Source organism: Cyprinus carpio, chromosome B23 (genome assembly GCF_018340385.1).
Source record: "Cyprinus carpio isolate SPL01 chromosome B23, ASM1834038v1, whole genome shotgun sequence".
Classification (NCBI taxonomy): Eukaryota; Metazoa; Chordata; class Actinopteri; order Cypriniformes; family Cyprinidae; genus Cyprinus; species Cyprinus carpio.
The window spans coordinates 9163942-9186768 of NC_056619.1; the positions used below are offsets into that span (position 1 = coordinate 9163942).

The 22827-nt window shown below is 36.1% G+C and overlaps 1 protein-coding gene across 5 annotated transcripts in view; it reads left to right on the top strand.

The window, feature by feature from the left end:
• The window catches only part of foxp1a (forkhead box P1a), a 49390-nt gene that overhangs the window by 6977 nt on the left and 19586 nt on the right, over window positions 1-22827 (top strand). For 2 of the 5 annotated variants that reach the window (XM_042751212.1, XM_042751211.1), the window contains exons 2-3: window positions 12811-12962; window positions 15769-15864. In XM_042751212.1, coding sequence (XP_042607146.1) covers window positions 12825-12962; window positions 15769-15864 — 234 coding nt within the window. In that variant the 5' untranslated portion in view covers window positions 12811-12824. Of the gene's footprint in view, window positions 1-12810; window positions 12963-14748; window positions 14874-15768; window positions 15865-16340; window positions 16496-22827 lie in introns of those variants that run through there. The other 3 variants (XM_042751213.1, XM_042751214.1, XM_042751215.1) reach the window with 3 other exon arrangements.

Consider the following 22827-nt stretch of genomic DNA (forward strand, 5'->3'; position numbering starts at 1 on the left):
CTGTGTAGGTTAATTTTTAAGTAAACAAACACCTTAAAAATTAAAAAAACAAAACTAATAGTTCATGTGTGTGCATAGTAATCAGTTTCTGGTAAATAAGCACAAGTTTACTTTGTGGACTGGGAAGGTGTTGCTTAAGAGTGAAAGAATTGCTTGTCACACCATGTTGTGTATTGGTGTAATCTATATGGAAATGGGGATAATTCTGCTGTCCTATCTCAACTGACTCGCACACCTATTCAAATCTTCTGGAACAGTAAAGTGTGGTTGTGCTATCTGTGTTTGCCATCCTGGAGAGTTTGAAGCATGTATGCTTCATATAAGAATATTAATTTCTATGATTTTTTTTGCTTGAGGTTAAAGGGATACTCCACCCCAAAATGAAAATGTCAAATTTGTCATTAATCACTTACCCCCATGTTGTACCAAACCCGTTAAAGCTCAGTTCATCTTCAGAACACAATTTAAGATATTTTGGATGAAAACCTGGAGGCTTGAGACTGTCCCATAGACTGCCAAATAAATAACAGTGTAGGGCTGTGCAAAAAATCGAATGCGATTTTCATGCGCATCTCATCAGTAAAGACACTCCTGTAATTAGTAGTATATCTCCAGCACGTGTGTAAAGATCAGGGTTGCCAGGTTTTCACAACAAATCCTGCCCAGTTGCTTCTCAAAACTAGTCCAAAACTAGCCCAATCACGTTTCCAGGAGGTTCCCCGAAAAAAATGGAATCCCGGGGTTAAAATATACATTTTTTTGGCAGGGTTGCCTTGGTAAAATTAGCATTTTAAGGGGCTCAATATCACGTTATTGGTATCGGGGTCGCTTCACCCTGCGGACATGAAAAACAACCGCAGACTTGGCAACACTGGTTCAGGTGGAGCGGCATTTACTAATTGGTAGAGCCGTAGTCCACCGACAAGCTGCACAAAATCGCTTTCAAAATCGACAAAGAATCGACTGCGATTTTAAAATCGATTTTGTGTAGATTGTCAGTGAATTACGGCTCTGTGTAGTAAATGCCAACCAGTGTTGCCAAGTCTGTGGTTGTTTTTCATGTTCGCGGGTTGAAGCGAACCCAATACCAATAACGTGATATTTAGCCCCTAAAATGTGAATATTACCAAGGGAACCCTGCCAAAAACGTGTATTTTTATTGGCAGGAACGAACCGCGATTGGACTAGTTTTGAGAAGCAATTGGGCAGGGTTTTTTTTGCACAGCCCTATAACAGTGTCAAGGTCCATAAAAGGTATGAAAGTCATCGTCAGAATACTCCATCTGCCATTAGATGTGCAATCTGGGTTATATGAAGCGACGGGAACACTTTTTGTAAGGGAAGAAAACAAAAATAAGGACTTTATTCAATAATTCCTTTGTCAACGGTCTCCTCTGTGTCTCTCCATATCACCGTATGCTGTGTATGCTCTACTGTGTCGTCCGCGCCACACAGATGTAAACGTTTTTATGTAAGCTACTGTTCAAACATTTGTGAATGGTAAGATTTTTATTTTGTTTTTGAATGGTGTCTTGTGCTCACCAAGGCTGCAGTTATTTGATCCAAAATATAATAAAACATTTTGTAACATTATAAATCACTTTTGATCAATTCACTTTAATTCATTTTTGCTGAAAAGTATTAAATTCTTTTTAATTAATTTTTGCTGAAAATTTTTAAAATAGGCATTAAAGTGCACTATCCAGACTTAAATTGTTGTATTTTTTTATGACACTTTGGAATATAGACATAAGGTTGGTCTCTTTTTAAAGAAGAAAATTAGCAGATTTTGGCAAAAGTGGAACTTTTTTTTTTTAGCAGATTTTGGCAAAAAATTTAAGTATCAAAGAGTTATAGTTTAAATGTACTGTAAATAAAATGTGCTATATTAATTTTATTTAATTTATTTTACATAACAGGTTTTTACTCTAAAATTGGTATAAAAATTAAAGCCTTGTCTAAATAAGTTATGTTCCAAATTTGAAGTTGATATAAAAAAAAATGAGGTTCCTGTGAGATTGTATTTAGGGCGTCATACCACAAACAGCCACTGGGAGCCACCAAAACTCCTTTGAATTTTGTTTAATGAATTTTTCTCTAGATTTCTCTGTCAATTTTACTTCAATTCTCAAAATAACCACCAAATATGGAATCCTGAGACTCAGAGCTTTCCAATGATATGTTTGTTGCCAAGATTATAAAATGTTTTGATTCTAAAAGACCGTAATGCATTTTGTAATATGACACTTGACACTACCCACTAAAGGGGAGGAGACCGCCATAAGATTTTAAAGTATGATTTCCATGGTAACACAATGTCCGATTTCAAAATGGTTTTCACAGGATGAATCTTGAGCTTCTAAGCTTTCAAATGATATATAATTTTTGATGATTACTAAAAGATTTTATAGAGAAAAAGGACAACAAAAAAAAGAGCACCAAGCGTCCCACAGGTGGGACGGTGACAGTTAAGGGGTTAAAATAAATAAAAATTTTAAAAAATCCATTATAGGCCATATGAAATAATTATTGGCTTATTTGTTATTGGCCAGAGTTTTCATATTTGTAATATTGTTCATTCTTGGGTGTCCTGTAGGATTTGTTCTTGAATGCAATTGTTCAGAAATCAAGCAGAGTTCTCTTTTTTTTGTGCCGAAAATGGCATTTTCAAGTCCACTCAAATAACGCGCTGACAGGAGATTTCTATGCAGTATACTTGTTCCTGTAGTAGCTCGACTGTGCTATAACATGCTGTAGTATAGCTGTACTGGACAACGCTGGTAAAATGATGCTACCTTCACGACACGTGACGCTATGCTCTGCTCACATGGTCTGATAATAATAGCTTTGTAGGACTATACATTATTTGGATAATTAGTCCAAAAAAACAACAACTTGTATCTGATTCTGTTACATAGAAGTGAATAAAAATATTATATTGATATTTAATATTAAGGTAACACTTTACAGTAAGGTTCCATTAGTTAATGTTAATGTATTAACTAACATGAACGAACAATGAACAATACATTTATTACAGTATTTATTAATCTTTCTTAATGTTAGTTAATAATACAGTGATATTTACATTTATGCATGTAGCAGATGCTTTTATCCAAAGCGATTTACAGAGGATTCAGGCTACAAATATTTTGTTTTTTTTTTTTTGTTTTTTTTTTACCAGTATGTGTGTTCCCTGGGAATTGAACCCACAACCTTTTGTGCTGCTAACGCAATGCTCTACCACTGAGCCACAGGAACTCAGTTGTTCACTGTTCGTTTATGGCTGTTTCTCAATTCCAAGAACGCAAAGAACGGACTTGTGTTCTCGTGGAGACCGGTCTTCCGGTCTTGCGTTCTTGCTTAACTGATCGCCTAGTCACAGCATAAGCAGCGGCCAGTGAACCATAAATATAACATAACATTACAAACAAATAACTTATTAGTCATAGCTTATTAAAACATTTCATACTATTATAGATAATCTTTACATACAGTATAATTGTATATCGTTTTATTTTACAGCGTAATATGTTTAACTATGACTATGTTACGATCCATTTTAATATGCAAATAAAAATACTGCAGACTTTCTCCGGGTCTTATAACTTTATTAAAATTAAGCAAAACAAAACGATAAAGGTTTACTTTTATAGAGCCATCAAGTATTTGCTAGAGCGAGTTTAAAGCTTGCATGCTTCCGTACACCGGTTGCCCACAGCATCTTCTGGGATTTCTAACGGCTTGATTCTCTCAAGTCTGTACTCGATGCCACCTTGATATCAAGAACACATCCGGGAACTTTCATGCATCCTCTGTACTTGCGTTCTTGAGAATTGGAATTGAACTTCGTCGGTTAATGATGACGTAGAGCGAGAACACAAGGACGCAAGATCGCTGAAGAACGCATATTGAGAAACGGCCCATGTTAATTCAGAGTACATTAACTGTTAACAAGCACAAGTGTTGATCTTATTAATGCATTAGTAAATGTTGAAATTAACATTAACTAAGATTAATAAATGATGAAGGACTATTATGTTCATTCTTAGTTCATCTCTGTACTAACTAAAGTAGTTAACTAATGAGCCTTATTGTAAAGTGTTGGCAATATTAATATAAATTCTGTCCAGTTTTATTGTTACTTTCAGTAAAAGTGTGGTTATTTTATTAGCTTGTGTTATTTTTTTATTATCATAAGAATTGAGTTAAATTAAAAAGTCTTATAAAATTACTTTATATTATTTAATGAAATAATAAATAATCATTACAAAGCAGTTTCAGTTTTGTTTTTTGGCCAAGTGCATGCAGAATTTTCGGTTTCGGCACAGAATTTTCACTTTGGTGCATCCCTATGCATTTTCTTATAGAAATAAATTAAAAAAGCAAATAAGACAAAAAAAGCAATACAGTGTATTAAAATATAATATCACCAAACTACTGTCCTTATCTTTGTCCTTCAGGAAAAAAAAAAGTTTCAGCCTTGACTTTGTTTGTAATCTGCACACACTGTTAATGAAGTTTAAAAAGTTTGAATGAACTCAAAGTTTAATGTTTGACAAGCCTTCATCACCCTCATGTTCAGTATCTATGTAGAAACCACATCATTTCCATCTCAGTAAAGTGTATTTACATAGTAGTACACCTGAATGAAAAGCAGGCACTATAGCAAACTGCTCTCTGTACTAAGCCTGTCACACATTTTCACGATAATATTGTCTGGCCTGTAATTTCACTGATGCAACCTGCCTATCTTTTCCTTGGCTTGTATCCGTACAGTGTGGTTTTGTGTATCTGCGTAATTTGTCATGCGTTTGTAGCCTGGCTATGAAATGCGATATTCTATGAGGGCTGCCTCTTCCATTATCTCAGAAACCTCTCTAAAAATAGACCCATGCATCCAGACACCATGCTGTAGCCTACTACAAAGTGCCATTAGCCCCTTCTTTCTGCCAACTGCTCCCAACAGCCTCGTCTGGCTGTCAGAACCTGTTTGAATGAACTCATGCTGCTGATTTTTAGTTGTCTGCACATTTAATAATCATTCTTAGACAGGTCCAGCAGTTTTAAAGTGCCTTGAATGAAGTTAGACAGTTGTACACAATTGTCATAAACACAACTCTCATGAGTGTTAGAATTTAGCCTTCAAAAATAAGTCTGTACAGGTTACAGGTAAATGATTGATTGCTTCATAAACTTCATGGAATATGAATGTAATGTGAAACACTCAGGTAGTTCTGCTAGCAGGCACCTGCTTGAGTCATCTTGTATGTTTCTTAGCTGCTTGTCTTAAAGTGACAGTTCAACCAAAACTATATTTTGTCATCATTTATTCACCCTCATGTTGTTCCAAACCAGTATAACTGTCTTTTTTTTTTTTAACAGTGGAGCACAAAAGAGGATATTTTGAAGAAACTCTTTTTGTTCATACAACAAAAGTCAATAAAGGTTAAAGGGGTCCAAAACAAAACTAGACCCTACTGTTATTATTGTTTGGAGGGAAAAAATGTGTTTCTTTAAAATCACTTTTTGGGGTGCACCAGTTGTGTTATGACAAGGAGGAGAGCAAATGCTAACAAAATGTTAATTTTTGTGAGGATTATCCCATTAATTAGTGATTCACCTAATTTTTTTTGGCTGAAACCGAAATGAAGGTTTCCATTTAACCAAAAAGCAGGGAAAAAAATCATTTAGTCATCAAATGTAAGCCAGTAATTACATTTGGGTGATTGGACTTGAATTCTCTGTGCTGTTTAGGGAGTTGTGTTCTTAGGTGACAAATAAAGCCTACTACAGTAGTAAAGTTTAAGAAAGAGACACATTTTTAATATTTCAGCTTTTACATATTGCTGCTCTACAGTGCTTAACAAAAAGGACTACCCTATAGCTCGGGGCCAGCGTGAACAATGCTCGGGACAGTTGACAGAATTGTCAGTGGCCCGACCCGTCCACTGATAAATCCATGTCAAAAGTTTATTATTTGTATGTGTTTTTAAGCCTTGCCAATTTAAACATTCAGACAATTTTAACGTATGAAACAGTTGCTTTAAAGGGGTCATATGATGTGATTTAAATTGTTTCTTTCTCTTTGGAGTGTTACAAGCTCTTGGTGCATAAAGAAGATCTGTAAAGTTGCAAAGACTAAAGTCTCAAATCCAAAGAGATCTTCTTTATCAAACCCCCCTAAAACGGCTCGTTCTAACACTCCCCCACATCTCTACGTCACTATGTGTGAAGATTTGCATAGCGCCACCTAGATGTTCATGCAAAGAAAGAAGGCGTTATTCTCTCTGTTGCCGCAGCTGCCATGTTGTGGAGTGGCTGTATGTTTCGTTGTGAAAGCGAAACTACTTTGGCCTTCCAAAAGAGGACATGACTAGAAATCAGTGGCTCAGTTGTATTTCAACACTGTTCCAGAACAGTTCAACCCAAATATTCAGATGTGTGCTGCGCATTTTATGGAGGATGAGGGCTGTTTCCTGCACCAGTAGCCTGCAATGCGTCTTTTGCACAAAGGCTGTTTCTAAAAAGTTGGCCAGTTCTAACTTTGCAAGTACAGTCTTGCGCTTCTGACTTACAGCCGGTATGTACGTTTTTTTATATTTAAATAATTTGCCACTGATGATTCAAATGCGAGAGTAGGCTTGTTGTTTGTTGTTTCTCAGATCACAAATGCAGACATGGTTTTATGTTTACGCAGCACGATACGCAACACAACGCCTAAAAGACAGTATATGTCATTATAATCAGTAATTATGTCCCCACTGGATGCAACAAATGCCTCGTTTGTAATGGGTTTTATTTGTTTTGCCTCGTCTAGTGATGTCTGGATCGCGAACGAATCTTTCTGTTTAACCGGATCTTCTTAGTAAAATGAGTTTTAGAAAGGCGGGGCATAGAGGAGAAACTATAATGTACATTATATGGAAAATAATGTGTTTTTTTAACCTTAAACCGCATAAACACAATGTATTACACCAAATACACAAAAATAATGTTATTTTTAGCAACATCATATGACCCCTTTAATAATAGCAAGTTGAAAGGCATTGCTGTTTACAAAGATCTGTGAAATAATGACATTTGAGGAGAAAGAATTTTTTAAAGATTATGTATAGACTTGTGCCCTGTGAAGTTTGTTACTTTATAAAGTGTTCCTTTGCTTTTTATTAGACTTTTATTCAGAGCATATAACAGTTAATATAACAGTCCAGTCAGTAAGATGGTGTGCCATCAGTCATGCCTCATCTGATGGAAAAAGTAAAAAAAATCATATTGTGAATTATTAGTCAAATGTATTTAACTAGCCAAACATTATTTCTTTCCCTGGACTCTTTGTCCAACATCTTCCTCTAATAGGAGGAGCTCTCTTTGCTCCTCTTTTTAAAATATTTATTTTTCTAGTGATTCATTCCTAGATTGCACACAAGGTGTTGTTTTTTTGTTTGTTTTATGTTTATTGTAAATTCCTGTAACTGAATAGCCTGAGGCTGCTATTGATGAACTGGTTTTTAATTTCCATAGCTGAGATGAAAAACGCACAGATACGTGCTATTATGGAGAATTAATAGGTAGACTGAGTCTGATGAATATGTTTTCTTTGTATCGTTACTTGGTCTAGTGAATTGATTAATATATGATCAATACCTAGAAGTAAACAACATTAGACAGCCGTGCCTGGGAATATTAATTGTACAGTTGAATGTTCAGTTGCATTAGGGGTGATAATCCCCACCATCCTCAGACCTAGTCATAATTACACAACAAACAACCTTTTTTGTTGTTGTTGATGTTCTTGCTAATTTAGTTACTCTAACTCAGTTTCAGAGCCACGTCTTGATGCTGCATCACATTAAGCACCTTTAGAGCTCATGAGTGTGTGTTTATGACTTTGCTTTCCTCCCCTCCCTCTTTGTGATATGTATCAATATCTCCTCATTGAGACTTCAAAGGCATTCCTTCAGGTTGGTGTATGTTTTTCCTTCCTGACAGTTGAAGTCCTCAGAGGCTTCACCTTTCCCCTAAAATCCGCATGTTTGTGTTGCTTGTCGACTAAAGTTTGTGTCTATGAGAAAATGAGGCATTAGGAATGCAGAGAAACGTTCATGAGACGAAGGCCTATCATCTGTGCAAATAGACCGATGCCAGTGTAAGTCAAATAAACAGGCACGCACTGTTTCTTCAGCAGTTACACTGTTGACGAGCTTTTGTTCCCTTTCATGTTTCTGACAATGTAAGAACATTTAACCAAAACAAACTTGCATCAGCGTTTCTTTTAAACAGTCAAACAGGCCAATACTGGTTCAGATTGGCATTTTGTAGTTGTTTCTAACACATCTATTTACAGCAAACATGCCTGGTGTCAGCCTATGACAGAATGACACGTTGTAACTCACAGGTTTGTGCATGATTCACATGTAGGCCTGCTTTTCCCCCACATTTGTGGACAGGTTGCATTACAATGTAATGCTCTCATTAGTAGAGTGTATGTTTTAGTACATATTTGTCATGTTTTTCAAGCGCAAAAATGTTTTCTCAGTTGTTGGATATTTGTGCAATCTACGTTGGATGCTGTTTTTGATCCAGATTTCCTCCTCTGTGGCATGTTATTCTTGCATGGATTTTCTGCAAGTGCACATTTTTTCTTATGTAAACAGATAGTAGTTCTGGTCCTGGATGCTGATTGGTGAATTCAGCATTCAACCATGACGTGAAACATCTGTTCACCTAGCTGTTGTCACTGTGCAGCGCCCATAGGTGCCAACTATTCACCTTTAATGCCACGGAAGGATGGCACTTAAGGAATTGAATAAAGTCATGATGAAATGGAAGTAGTGACGGATCTTTTCTTCCATATTGTGATCTGAGTGAAATGGATTAGCGAAAATTAAAAAAATGTAGGGTGGGCACTTGGTGCTATCCATCAATTGTTGATTGTATAGAGGCAGATCTTCGTGCGAGCTTTCCGTCAATTGTAGGAAAAGGGCAAGTTTTATGAGAACTCAGTAATTGGAGAAGTTTACCCATTCCTTGTTTGGTCCATATCTTCCATGCTATTTTATTTTTCATGGACTTCAACAGCATGTATACAACCCTACACCAATCTGAAATTTGTCCTTCGTTCTCAGTGAAAGTACAACTCTGTGTCTCTGCCAGCTGAAACAGGCAGCGGCTATGTTAGCAGCACTAAATAACAAGCACTCAAATCCCACGAGCTCTGTTCTGGTTCACATTCATGTCAGGAGAGGGGTTGCTTGTTTGTCTAGATATTTTCTTCGCTGTTTACTCTAGCTGTGTTGCTTTTCGAGCCGTTCCCCCACCCTTCTCAGCTGTTTACATAAGGCCCTCCCTGTGTATTATGGCACCTGCCAGATCTGCAGATTATACCACCTGGTTAATGTTAAATTGCTCCAGAAGGAAGATGTGTTTGTTAATAAACACCAAACCTAGGGCCCCAGTGTTTACTGTAGTCATGGTGGCAATCAGTTATTTAACAAATATCGGCCCCCTGCTTCCTTGTGTGGGAGAGTGTTTAACTATGTAAGAACCAGAAAAAATGTTCAGCCAGACAACAGATAGCTTTATTAAGTGTATAGGGCTTAAAAATTAGTTTTCTTAAGTTAAGATCTATATTCTTATATGGCTCTTGAGTTTTCGTATGACCAGTTCATCTTTAAACAAGTGGTTTCTTGCCATCGTGAGGTCATCGTTTTTCAACTGTACACATAGCCCACGCAGCTGCATTGTCTTAAATGGTTTATTTTAAGCTTCGTGGAAGGCAGGAAGACAGGTTATACTGATATTCATAAGAACCTGCCTCTTACAATTGTGCCTTCTGAAACAGGCATGCTTCAACTTTTTGTTTTCTGTGTTGTATATCAGTGTTTGCTGAGAAAGCACTCAAAAGACATTATTCAAAGACAAAAAGCACATTTAGAATGCTATATTGATAATATCGTAACTATATTGTTTTGTGTTATGTAGGGCTGAAAAATGATTAATCGCGATTAATCACCTTCAAACTAAGTTTGTTTACATACTAAATGTGTGTGTACTGTGTATATTTATGTATAAATACACATAATAGAAAATATGTTAGATTTATATATAAAATATTTATATTTATATATTATATATAAATATATACCCATATTTTTTAATATATACATGTTTGTATTTATACATAATAAATATGCACAGTACACACACATAATATTTAAACATAAACTTATTTTGAATCTGATTAATTGCAATTAATAATTTTACAGCGTTCGTGTTATACACTCTAAAAACTGCTGGGTTGAAAACAATCCAATTTGGATTATTTTGGCAACCCAGCGCTGGGTCAAAAAGGGACGAACCCAGTGCTGGGTTATTTTAAGTTCAGTTGAGTTATTATGTTTAACCCAGCATGCTGGGTTGCTTTTTTTATGGTTTAAAATTACTACATTGCTAGGCTAAAATGAACCCAAATCGAGCTAGGCATTGAACCTACAAATCTTGTTCATTTTAAAATCACTTTTACACACAAATAATAACTATCAAAAGGTTAATATTTATTAAAAACAAGAGAAAACAGTCAAAAAGTAATATGCATGTAAGAAGAAATGTGGAAAAGTATGGCATTAACAGCTACAGAGTTTATAAATAAAGCACTGAACATTTGTTGAATATAACTTTTAAGATCAAATTTGACTTTTTTTGGTAAATTTTATATATTGTATAAAAATATACAAAAACACTATTATACAATAATTGTACAATTAGTTAAGTTCTTTACATACTATTACATCTTTTACTACTTGAAAATACCAATTATCTAGACTCTCAATGGATTAACAAAAAATTATGAGAAAATTAAAAATATATTCATTTCTGTTGTAAAGACAGACAAAAGTCTTAGGTTTGGAATGACATGAGGGCAAGTAAAAGATTTTTTGTGTGAACTATTCCTTTAAGAAAGGAGGACTAAGAATGATGACTCTCCAAATCAGACAACTCCAAAGTTGGTTTGAGTTCTGCAATGAAAAACACAGTGGTTTTCATAAAATATCAATGGTTTTCATAAAATATGAGCACATAATCACACTGTTGGTGCATCAAAATGTGAAGTAAACAGGCATGAGACAACAGAAAAAATTATTTTCTAAAAATAACTTGCATAAATCTCAAAATAATGATGCTCTCATATGTCTCAGGCTTTCAACATCTACAAAAACAAAAAACAAACATTCTTTAAACCATCTTTCCCTCTCTTCTGAAGAAGCTGAGAAAACCACCTCCTCTTCACAAAAGCAGGCTTCTGTGTAACGTTAGTTAACTCCCGGCGCGGGCACAATGAAGACACAAGCTCAACAAGTCTGAAATATTACATGCAAAACATTAATTTAAATTTTTTTTAACAATACCACTTCAACAGCCTCAAAATAATTATGCTAGTCTTTATTACCTAACGCCGTTTCCTTTAGAAAACTAACATACATTCAGTTTAACCTCGAAAAATAAGATAACAAATTAACATGAATATAACCGTAACCATAACCATCTATTAACACCTCAAAAAGTGCAAATATTGTAAAATCTTATGTAACTATGACATAAGACACTCAAGGACGTTATATTAAAAGTACCTCTTCCGTTCAGTAAAAGAGGGCGTTAAGACCTCCATTTCTGAGGCAAAAACCGTGTCCGCGTATTTTTCAATGAATGAAAACTTTACATTTTGAATCTTTACTTACCATAATGTCTTTCACTCACTTCTTGCTTCTTTCACGCTGAGAAAATGGCGGCTTCTCGCACTGTTGTCGTCCGATGTTAACGTGACGTGCGTGCTCTTTCATGTCAGCGTTCCCAACCCAGCGCCACTGGGTTATGCTGAAGACCACTTTTCTACCCAGCGGTCTCAACCCAGCATTTGGGTTGAAAAACAACCCAGCATTTTTTTTTTTTGAGTGTAATGTGTTCTTGTGTTCCATCTGCAATCATTTTTTTTTGTAGACTCCTAAACAGGCGTATTTGGCCGCTGCATCATGTCTTGTTGTTTTTTCAGGGTCCCACGCCATGAGCCTTAAGTTTTTAAGGTGTAAAACCATGACGTGTACTTGATCTGACGTAGAAAAATCCCTCACGGAATTTGCAGTGCGAATCAGGATGCGCGATTAATTACGTATTCATAATTAATTGCAATAATTAATGCATTAAATTAACATTCTAATAATTAACCTGCATCAACAGATCTGATACTGAAAGTGAAGTACAGTTAGAACTCTGGCCTTTCTCTTTGCTGATTGTATCAGGCTGTGAGGAATGTTGTCTTTGTTCGTGTCAGTTTTTTGTAAACACTCTGATGTGATCAGGCTGTTTCACACAGATGTTTGTCGAATTTAAGAAAGGAAGATGCAGGATATTGATTGTTCAAGAGAAAAACAGATATTTATCTGATATCAAAAGGCCCCTTACAAAGACAAGGCGCATAAAGAAAAGTTTTGATTTGTCTTATATAAGATTTGTCTTTAGAGAGTGATTGTCTGTTATTGGCATTAACATGCCGGTTGGCATCAAATGCTTTATTCTCAGAACTGTTTGTTTATAATGCGGCCATCATATTTGTGAACAGTACAAACACAAATGTTTGTGTTGTGATGTCAACTCTGCTGGCACGCATGATTTGTCATGATCTATTCTGTGGGCTTATGTGGGGGGAGGAAGAAAAGAAAAGAAAAGAAAAGGCTTTCTAAAGCATGCACTTCTGTGTCAAAAGTAATTTGTTTTGCTGGCAGCCGCCTTATTTTTCCCCCTCCTGTATTTCAGGTTGTCATATCGACATGCAGGAGTCCAAGACCGATCAAACAACCAATAGCAGTCCAGCTGGGCAGGAAGGTCAGAGCTCAGAGAGCGAGAAGAGTGTAACCAGAGAAACATCTTCATCCCCGTCAGCCACAGCCCAGACACTTCAAACACAGGTAAGAACCTTAACTAACTTAAAATATGTTAGCTGATGGTTTCTTGTCTGCATTGAAATCTGCATTTCCATTGATTGTAGCGACCATTAGTGGCAATGGATCTACAGCCCTGTACAGTTACAGGTTCATCAAAATGAAATGTAACCAATTCATACTTGATTTGTTTAATAATAATCCTAATGTTAAATAATTTTGCATTAGTAATTATATGGGACATGAACATGTGACCCTCCACTTTTAATGTGTGATTCATACCACGAATCCAGCTGAACAGAGTTAAAAAGAATTGATGTACTGTCATCTCCTGCTGTTGTGTAATATGTTTTTTGTATGTTAGTTCATCTAAAAATGGAAATCGTCCTAATTTACTCACCCTCCTGTCATTCCAAACCCATCTTGGGAATGCAAATGAAGATATTTTTAAAAATCTTAATTTTTTTTTTTTTTTTTTGTTCCTTCATTGAAAGTCTGTGTAACCAAAAGGGCATCTTAAAAGTCATCCATATGTATCATGCAGTGTAATCCAAGTCTTTTGTAGAGACTTTATATGAACAGATTTCATTTAGTTATCATTGTGCACACATGCAGCTCATCAAATATGTCAAATATTGTATAAAGCTGTAATGGTAAATTTGCTCTAATGTTGATTTATGTAGTTCAGTGGAATGAGAAAATAGTATAAGTAGTGTTTAAAAGGAAGTCATATAGGTTCAGAACAACATGTGTGTGAGAAAATGACAGTTTGTTTTATTTTTGCATGCGTCAACTCACAGAGAGGTTCATATCGAATTGAAGCAAAATTGCAGTTAAATCGGAAATTGTGAAATCTGTGCCAGTACATGAGACTGACGTGTTGAAAATGTTCCAGGAAATGCATTCTCAAAGTATGAAGCTTTTATTGGTATGTCAGCATTTATTACACAATAGCCTTGTTGCTTATTAGAAAAATTGAGCAATTGTATGACACACCCGTCTTCATTTAAATCATTGATGTGTGTTCTTTTTCTCAGAAATAGTCCTGTTGTCACTAAAAATCTTTATGCATGCTTTTATCAGCATATGTGTGTGCATAAAATGAACGCACATGCTAAAATTGTGACAGCAGTGACTAAGTACTGCAGATTGATGTTGAGAGAGACCCACACATTGCTCCGATGCCCCATGTTCAGATTCCAGATGTGTGATATCACCTCTGGAATATCGGCCAGACAGCTGTGGGTTCAGGGCACCGTCCTGTATTAAAACAATGAGAGAAGTCTCTAAAACGCTCCTGTAAATGCTTTCCCATGTTGTTTTCATCTCCCAAGGAGCACTGTGTCATGATCTGTCTGCTTTCCCTTTTCTGTTCACGCTTCTCTATTTAAGTCTCCCATATCCGTTTGCTCATCTCTCCACCCTCCTTTTAAAAAAGGGGAGTTCCACGGGCCAGATGTGTGACCCTTCAGAGGTGTAAGAGGTCAGATCCGAGAGGTTGGTCCCACCGCTGTGGATATTGTTCGCTTGCACTATTTGCATTTCTCTTTCCTTGATTTCTATCTGGAGGGCCTCACAATGGAAAATAAGACAAAAGCAACAGAGAGTGAGAGAGGCGTCCTTTTAACAACTTTTGGAGACCTCTCATTGCTTTGGCACAGCTGGGGTATTTACTTTGTGGCTGTTTCCTCCTGACAACTGTTTTTTCCATTTCAGAAGGTGTATAATGTTCTGGTTTAAATAAAGAGCAGGTTTAGATTGTCTCATGCAAAGACTTATGCTAATGTTTTTTTCAAATGTTACCATGTGATAGTCTTCAGAGGAATGTGTGACAGGATCCAATCACCAAGGGACTGCGGCTGTTAATAGAGCCAAAGGTTGAATCCTCTGCACTTTATGCACTGGCAGTGTGGGACTATCAAAGCAGGATTTTCACAGGTTATTATTAAAACAAAAATGTTGCACAATCATCACTTCATTTGTTCTGTGAGGACTTGTCAGGAGACTTATGGCTGTGATCATTTTTATCAAACCCAAATCAATCCCATAGCGTCATTTGCTTGGATATATCCAGTGGAGTTGTTCTTAAAGGGATAGTTAACCTAAAAAATCCAAAGTTTTTTTGTTTTTTGGGGGGGGGGCAAAGCTGTTTGCATTTTGATTTATTTGATCAAAATGCAGTAAAATAATTATATAGTGTATTTATATATTTTTAAAATGTCATTTATTCTTATGATGTTAATGGTGAATTTTTAACATCAGTCATCAGTGTCACATGATCCTTGAGAAATTATTTTAATATGCTGATTTGCTGCTCAAACATTTCTTATTGTTATCAGTGTTAAAAACAGCTGCTTCTAATTTTTTTTGCGGTTATACTTTTTTTTATAGGATTCTTTGAATCAAAATAATAATAAAAAAAAAACCAACAGCATTTATGTTAAATTAAATCTTTCTTTAAGCATCTTTACTGTCACTTTAAACCGTTTAATGTATCTTTACTGAACAAAAGCATTCATTTAAACATTGATGAAAAGGCATTAGTGGAAAAATGTTCTGTTGTGTTTTTAAAGAAAAAGAAAGTAATGCAGGTTTGGATTGACAAGAGAGTCAGTAAATAATGACAATTTCCATTTTTGGTGTTTTTTTTTTTTTTTTTTTTTTTTGTCGTTTTAACAGTTTCACAAAAAAAAAAAACTTTCACTTTATCTACCAATCTTGATTACGAAATATGTTGCCTTTGCATCTGTGTTCCTGAAAACAATGTGAATAGTCCTGGGAGAGCAGAGCAGCTCAGAAGCCAGTCAGAAAATTGTTTTTTTGGCATCTTCAGGCACTACAAGTTGCTCAACAACAACAACATCAGCAGCAGCAGCAACCGAGTGGTGAGAAGTCCCCCAAGAGCAAAGAAAAAGAGGCAGACGCACAGGTAGAGCCGTACCCTCCTCCACCCACAGCACACACATACACCTCCAGAGAACCATGTTGTTTACACTATTACACAAACCGACTTGTTTATGCTGCCTTCAACAGATCATAAAGAGATGGGGCAATCAGGGTGTTTTATTATTACACATTGTTACGATGGAAGATTACAAGTTCACTTTTATTGTGTGTAGCCTATTGTAAAAGTATTTTCTGTCATGTCAGTTAACAGATAAGGCTATATTACTTTAGAGAAATAGACAGCTGTAGAGCTTTAGCTGCAAACAAACACAATATATGCTACCCAGTGCACAGCTGCCTTTATTTATTCATCATGAATTGAATGCTTTGTACGTGCGTCTCGTGTGAATGTGCATGCAAGTGGTGAAACGAGGGTTCAGATAGTCAGTAGTTCAAATCAACATGCCACTATGGCAAGTGCAAGGGGTGGGGTTACTAGCTTCAGCCATGTGACTGACTGGATGGTTACATTAGGTTAAGGATCCTAGAGAGAGCGGGTGGGTTGGTCATCGGGGTTGGGTAGTTGAAAGATCAGTAGGAGTATACTAGTGTTCTCTCTAGTCTTCAAACATTCTGCGCAGCTCTCTGTTCCCGCCGCCCATGGAGTTATCAAGGTCTGTGAGTACTGAGATGGAAAGGGCAAAAGATATAATGTTTGCTTTAGTTTGTTCAGGTATTGGATGTCTGTTTGAGTTTTATGAGTGTTTTTCATGCAGTTTATTAAATTAATACACATTTTCTGTTTTCCCCACTGTGCTTCTATTTAAAACTTTTATTGCATATTTTCGTAAATTGCTGTAATTTTTTTTATGCTTTAACTTAGAGATCATAAATTTAAAATGCACTGAGTTGTTCATTTGTTGAAGATTCATTCTTAATTGAGGAATTGTTTTGTTTTTTTGTATCATTTGTTGCTGACATTGTAGAAGTGTTTCAGAATTGTTCCAGACTCTGTTTTTGATCTTAAGAGGGAGTGATTAATGAAGTGACTGACCACTAGGGTCCGTGGTATCCAATCTGACAAAGGGCTGAAAGCTTTGAATGGTCACTGGAACCTTATATTTCTGTGACTCACTGGCTTTGAGCTGTAATTTTATTCCCTGAATTACTTCTCTTTGTCTTTTTAAAGGCAGTGTTCACAGAACTGAGCCTTTTTCTCCTCTTGTTTTTTTTTTTTTCCCCTTGCCTTTGCAATTTATATTTACCCAGATGCACAATGCAGGAAAGAATGTTATTTTTACTTTGGGCAGGGAACCACACCAAAATTGTTCAAGGTATTGAAGGGGAATAACAACGGGCTCTATTTGTTTTGGGGCTGCTGAAGCCTGTTGATTTATGGCGTGTGTTTTCAGAAGCGATCGCTTGTTGACATGTACTCACTCATGGGGTGTTGGTTCTCTGACAGACTGGCAAGAACAATAACAACAACAAAACAATGTTTGGACTTGTCTGTTGTCATGGAGACAACACTCATCAGTGCTTACTGTGCCCCCGAGAGAGAATATTTACATTAATTTGCTGGCATGCTTATGTTCTTCTCAGACTTTGACATTTAAAATGTTTATACTGTGTTGTGACTCGAAGGCATAGTAGTTTGCCTTTAGGAGCTTTTTCACAAGCAAATGTTTAATTTGTTTTTAGGCTGTTTTTTTAAGTGTAGTACTTCTGAATATCAGTTGGTGTTAATTTGTAAAATATACTGTTGCTTTTTCTTCAATAAATTATTTTTATGTAAAATCTTTCCCTGTGGTTATGTATACAGTATAGGCATGCGGCATGTATACAGCATATAGGCTGCCTCTTAGCTTCTTAGAGGTGTATTCTTCTGCTGATGAAGAGGTAACACTGTGTTTCCTGCACCACTTTGCAAGGCTGGCAGCGGGCCACCATTGAATCCAAAGTACCATGACAGAAGAAATCATATTTCAGCTGAGTTGTCAATATGAAATATTACAATAACAACAATAAACAATAAAAATGAACACCCTTTTTGTTGCATGCAGCACACGGCCAACCAGGAAAGCACGCATGAATCAGTTGCTGCAGTTACTGAATTAATCTGGTTCGCTTACTGAACCGCAAGTCATTAATTTTAGTCATGTTTGACTCTAACTGAACCAAGAGCTTCTAGGGCCTACTGGGTTTTGTGTTTTTCATGAGGCAAAATCATACTGGTTGTTCTTATGACAACATGTAATTAAAGATACATTCTAAAATAGATAAATAGTTATGATTAAGCAAAATATATCACCATAAATAATATTTAGATTTTATAAGTATTGAAATTATTTGTAGGGTTTTAGTTTTCCAGTTCTTGCATTACATTTTATGTAATGTGTTGGTATTGTGTAAAGCCTTTGAAGCTGCACTGAAACTGTCATTTTGACCTTGAACCGTTTGGTAGCCTTTGAAGTCCACTATAAGGAGAATAATCCTGGAATGTTTTCATCAAAAACCTTAATTTCTTTTCGACTGAAGAAAGAAAGACGTAAACATCTTGGGTGACGTGGGGGTGAGTAAATTATCAGGAAATTTTCATTTTAAAATGAACTAATGCTTTAATATTACACTTTACACTGGGGTTTCCCAAAGTGGGTTTAATGTAGGGATTCACCGGTTAACCGGCCTTAAATCGGAACCGAACGGTTTTTGCTTAAAATACGCAATCGACAATCGGCCGGTTTTTCGTCTTTTTTCGGCCGATTTTTCCGGAAGTGCGCCCGCGTGCACAGACTACATTGTAATCGTTCGCTATCATGTCATTTGTGTGGAAGTATTTCAGAATCTGTGCGCAGAACACGGGCAGCCGTTCGGCACTGGAAGTGCAGAGTTACATGTCTGAGGCACAGATAGCAGGAAGCGAACAGACGTTGGTGTAATGGTGCACAAATAAGAGCCCCTTTCCAGCGCGCACTGAAGCTGCGCGAGCGTACTGTACCTGTCCTGCCCTGCACAAGCGTACTAGATAGTGAAGGGATGTTCAGCTCAACTTCTCGCGTGTTGGATGAGAAACTAAATGGATTAAACTGACAAAACTGAAATGTTTTTTTTTTTTGTTTTTTTTTTGTAAAGTAGAACTTGCATACACGTCTGAAAACCCAGAAGTAAACGTCAATTCTGTATAGGATGATTATTTTTATTTTACCTTAAAATTACATCGACTTAATTTGATTTAAAAAATTACCTGGTGTGGCACACTGAAAAAAAGTGTTTCATTCATCCAATTAAAAAATGTTAGGGTAATGATTCACATCTATATTTTTTTACTTGAGACAATAGTTATTTATTTTTCATTGGCTCAAGTAAAAAAATACAGATGTGAATCATTACCCTTTTCTTTTTTTATTTTTTTTTTATTGGACGAATGAAACACTTTTCATCTTTGTTTTATTCGCACCAACATTATTTGATTTGAACATTTTGGAATAATTTATTTATATAGCATACTTGGTAAATACTTTTTTTTATTTAAAACCAATTTAAAAACTAAAACAAATACTTAATGCTGATTACGAAACATCTTACTAAATGTGTGTTGATTGTGTAATTTGGATTGAAGAACTATGCAGTTGTTGCCTTTAATTTCACATGGTTACAGTTAATGTTTTCACTTAAGGCCAGTTCTATGTAGTTTCAACCCAATTCAAAAACAAAAGCTAAATGCTGATGTCTGTGCCATCTATGTTTGTATTGAATGTAGGCTACTCACTGCCGTTAATTTCAGATGGTTACAGTTATTGTTTTCAATAGCCAAAAGCCAGTTTGGCCTATTAAATACCAAATAAACATCTTGTTTATGTATACTTTCCTTCTTTCTTAAAGAAAAAAAAAACGGAAATCGGTATCAGAATCGGCCAGTTTGCTTGTGAAAAATCGGTATCGGAATCGGCCATGAAAAATCATGATCGGTGCATCCCTAGTTTAATGTAAGAACTACAGTGGGTTTGTTGATAAGTTGTTTGTTGATGAGTTGATAAAAATGAAGAATTAGGGGGAATCAGTAAATTATAATTTACTGCCATTGTGTGAATATGTAATCATATAATCCATGAAAAATTAACTGTAATCTCATAATGAGCATTGTAAAATGTAATAAACTCTAATTACAAGTACATCACTTTTGGAACCTGATAACATAATCCAGATTACATGTTATCAGTTACTACCCACCACTGTCCTTTTATGTTCCATCAAAGAGAAGGTTATAAAAGTAAATAATGTCTGAATTTTACTTTTTTGGGTGAACTATTTCTTCAATTTTCCGGATTTAGTGTCATGATCAACCTCTCTACATGCATGCGCACACACACTGTATGGGAAAACCTGTGAGTACAACAGTCGGCTATTATTGTTCTCTCATAGTTGCAGTATCTCAGTCCAGCAGTATGTTTATATGAGTCTGTACACAGACTTCTTTACTGGAAATTTGTGTTTGTTTGTGTTTCACAGACTTAATTAAAATGCAATCTCCATTTTTGTTTTTACAGTTGCTGTGAATCCCAGTATGTATTATTTATACGAATCCGTAAATGTGACTATAATTATTCTGTTTGTTTATTGTAAACATCTTAAAAGCACAGTGTGTGTGTTTGGCTTGAGATGTGGTAATTGCTAGAGGCCAAGTGAAGCATGGGCTAACTCATTGTGGATCCAGTGCATTTACATTTAAAACACTCGCCCTCTGTTGTGGGTATTTTTGTTTGTCTGTTTTCATTGGTAGCATTTTTAATGTCAGTGTTTGAGCTGCTGTCAACAAATGAATAATGTATTTGTTTTTTTAATCTTGACTGGTTGTTTGCCTCGGTTTATGGGCAAATTAAATGGAGATAACCGAATTGAATGCTTGTGAGAGACGTTTTTCTATGGAAGCATATGGGTAGCAAAATTCATTTTGAAATGTAATATGCAAAATCACAATGCAATATGTAAAGTGGCAATGTATTTATGTATTTAAATTTACATTTTCCCATACACGTGCAACATTTAGTGCAAAATGAAAATGAAAATGAAAATTCAGTTATATAATTTACATTTGCCGTTTTCTACACTAGTTTTTATATGTAAATTAAAAAACATTTTAATGCTTTATAAGTTGCAAAATTAAAATGAATTTGTATTACCCAAATTGATTAGATATGTTTAACATGTCCAAGCAAAAACTGTAGCAAAATTATCATTTAAATGCCATTTTTCCTAAATGCATTTAGACTTAGGGATAGGACACATGGGATTGGATTTTCATCGTGATACCACGTGATAACTGTAGCAAAATGCAGTGTGAATTTCAAAATGCATTCTGAGCCAAAGGGTAGCAAAATGGTGATTTAAATGTCTTTTATTATTCTTAAATGGATTGACACTTACACTTAAAATTTTTTAATTACATTTTCATTAAATACCCTGTGATGATGTAGTTTAAGTCAATGTGGATTTGAAAATGCATTCCAAGCTGATCACGCCCCCAACCTGTTAATCATTATATCAAGGTGGGACTTGGCAACAAGACGCACAACAGGTCAATATTCCCCATTATCCAAACGCTTTTCACCTGCCTCAACATCTCTCACAGGTTTACACTCTGATTGATGCTCATTAACAAAATTTTACTAAGTTACCATACTTTATTCTTCTCCTATAATGGATTGTGTGTCCCAGAGCATCTATAATAATAATAATAAGCCACCGGATTGATGCCCATGATTTTTAATATTAAAGGGGTCATGAAATGAGAAACCAAATTTGCCTTGATCTTTTGGAATATAAGAGGTCTTTGTACCATTAAAACATCCTGCAAGTTTCATAGCTTAAGACGTCCTCCCCATTATAAACGAGCGATTTATTTAATCAAGCTCTAAATACAGCTCGTTCTGGATCCATGGTAAGAAGTGACGTCACGGTGCGAAGTGACGTTCCAACCATTTGCATATGACCGCCTCCAGCACAAGACAACTACGTTCATTTCGTATCGTTGTCGCGCCGCGCGCCTCACAAGTGTTCAGTCGACGGACAGCGAGTGGGTCTGTGTACAGGAAAATTACAATGCCACGCAGATGTGCTCAAACATATAAGGTTTTATCATTGCAAGAGCCATCGCTTCGAATGCATCGCCCGCTACTAAACAGTTACGCTCAATCGCAAATGTTCTGGCTGGGGGTGTTAATAATTGATCCATAGGCACTGTCGTTAGCCAATCATAACAGTGGGCGTTAACACTGAACTCTTAAAGGGGAAACAACCCAAAAACAGACTGTTTGAATCAAAGGATGAGAAACAGGGTGGGAAAATGTCATAATTCACTACATTTTAAAAGGTTTTTTTTTAAAAAAACTATAGTAATACTATAATTGCACCTAGGGGACCATAATAATAAAATAAAAAAACCCATGTCATGACCCCTTTAAGTGATCTCACTGGGGCGGGCAGGAGCAGCAGCGTTTTCTGTATGGTCACGGGCATCAACCGGAGTGTAAACAGACCTAGGGATCTTAAGGCATGCTCGATGCTTAGGTGCCACGGGACGTGTGCTCTATTATGGGTTAAAAGATAGGAAGGCAACACCGTGTCAACACTGGACGCGAACAGCGCGACAGTGACAGTACTGAACCCACTATAATCAGCGATGCTGTCTACACTGGATGTGGCACGATGTGACATGAAAACAGTTGCGTCTGGCGTAGCCACGGTGTAAGGTGGCAAGTAAATAAGTGTAGAATTGCACTGTCTGTTTGCTTATGTGCATCAGTTGGAGTGTAAAACAGTGAGAGATGTCGAGGCAGGTGAAAAGCGTTTTGTTAATGGGTAGGCCTGTCACGATAACAACTTTTTGTTGTGCAATATATTGCCCCAGAAATATTTGTGATAAGCGATATTATTGTCATTTTAAAGACCATTTTATGCCACTGAATATATAATCATAAAGTAACAGCATAATAATGCAAGAAGGCCT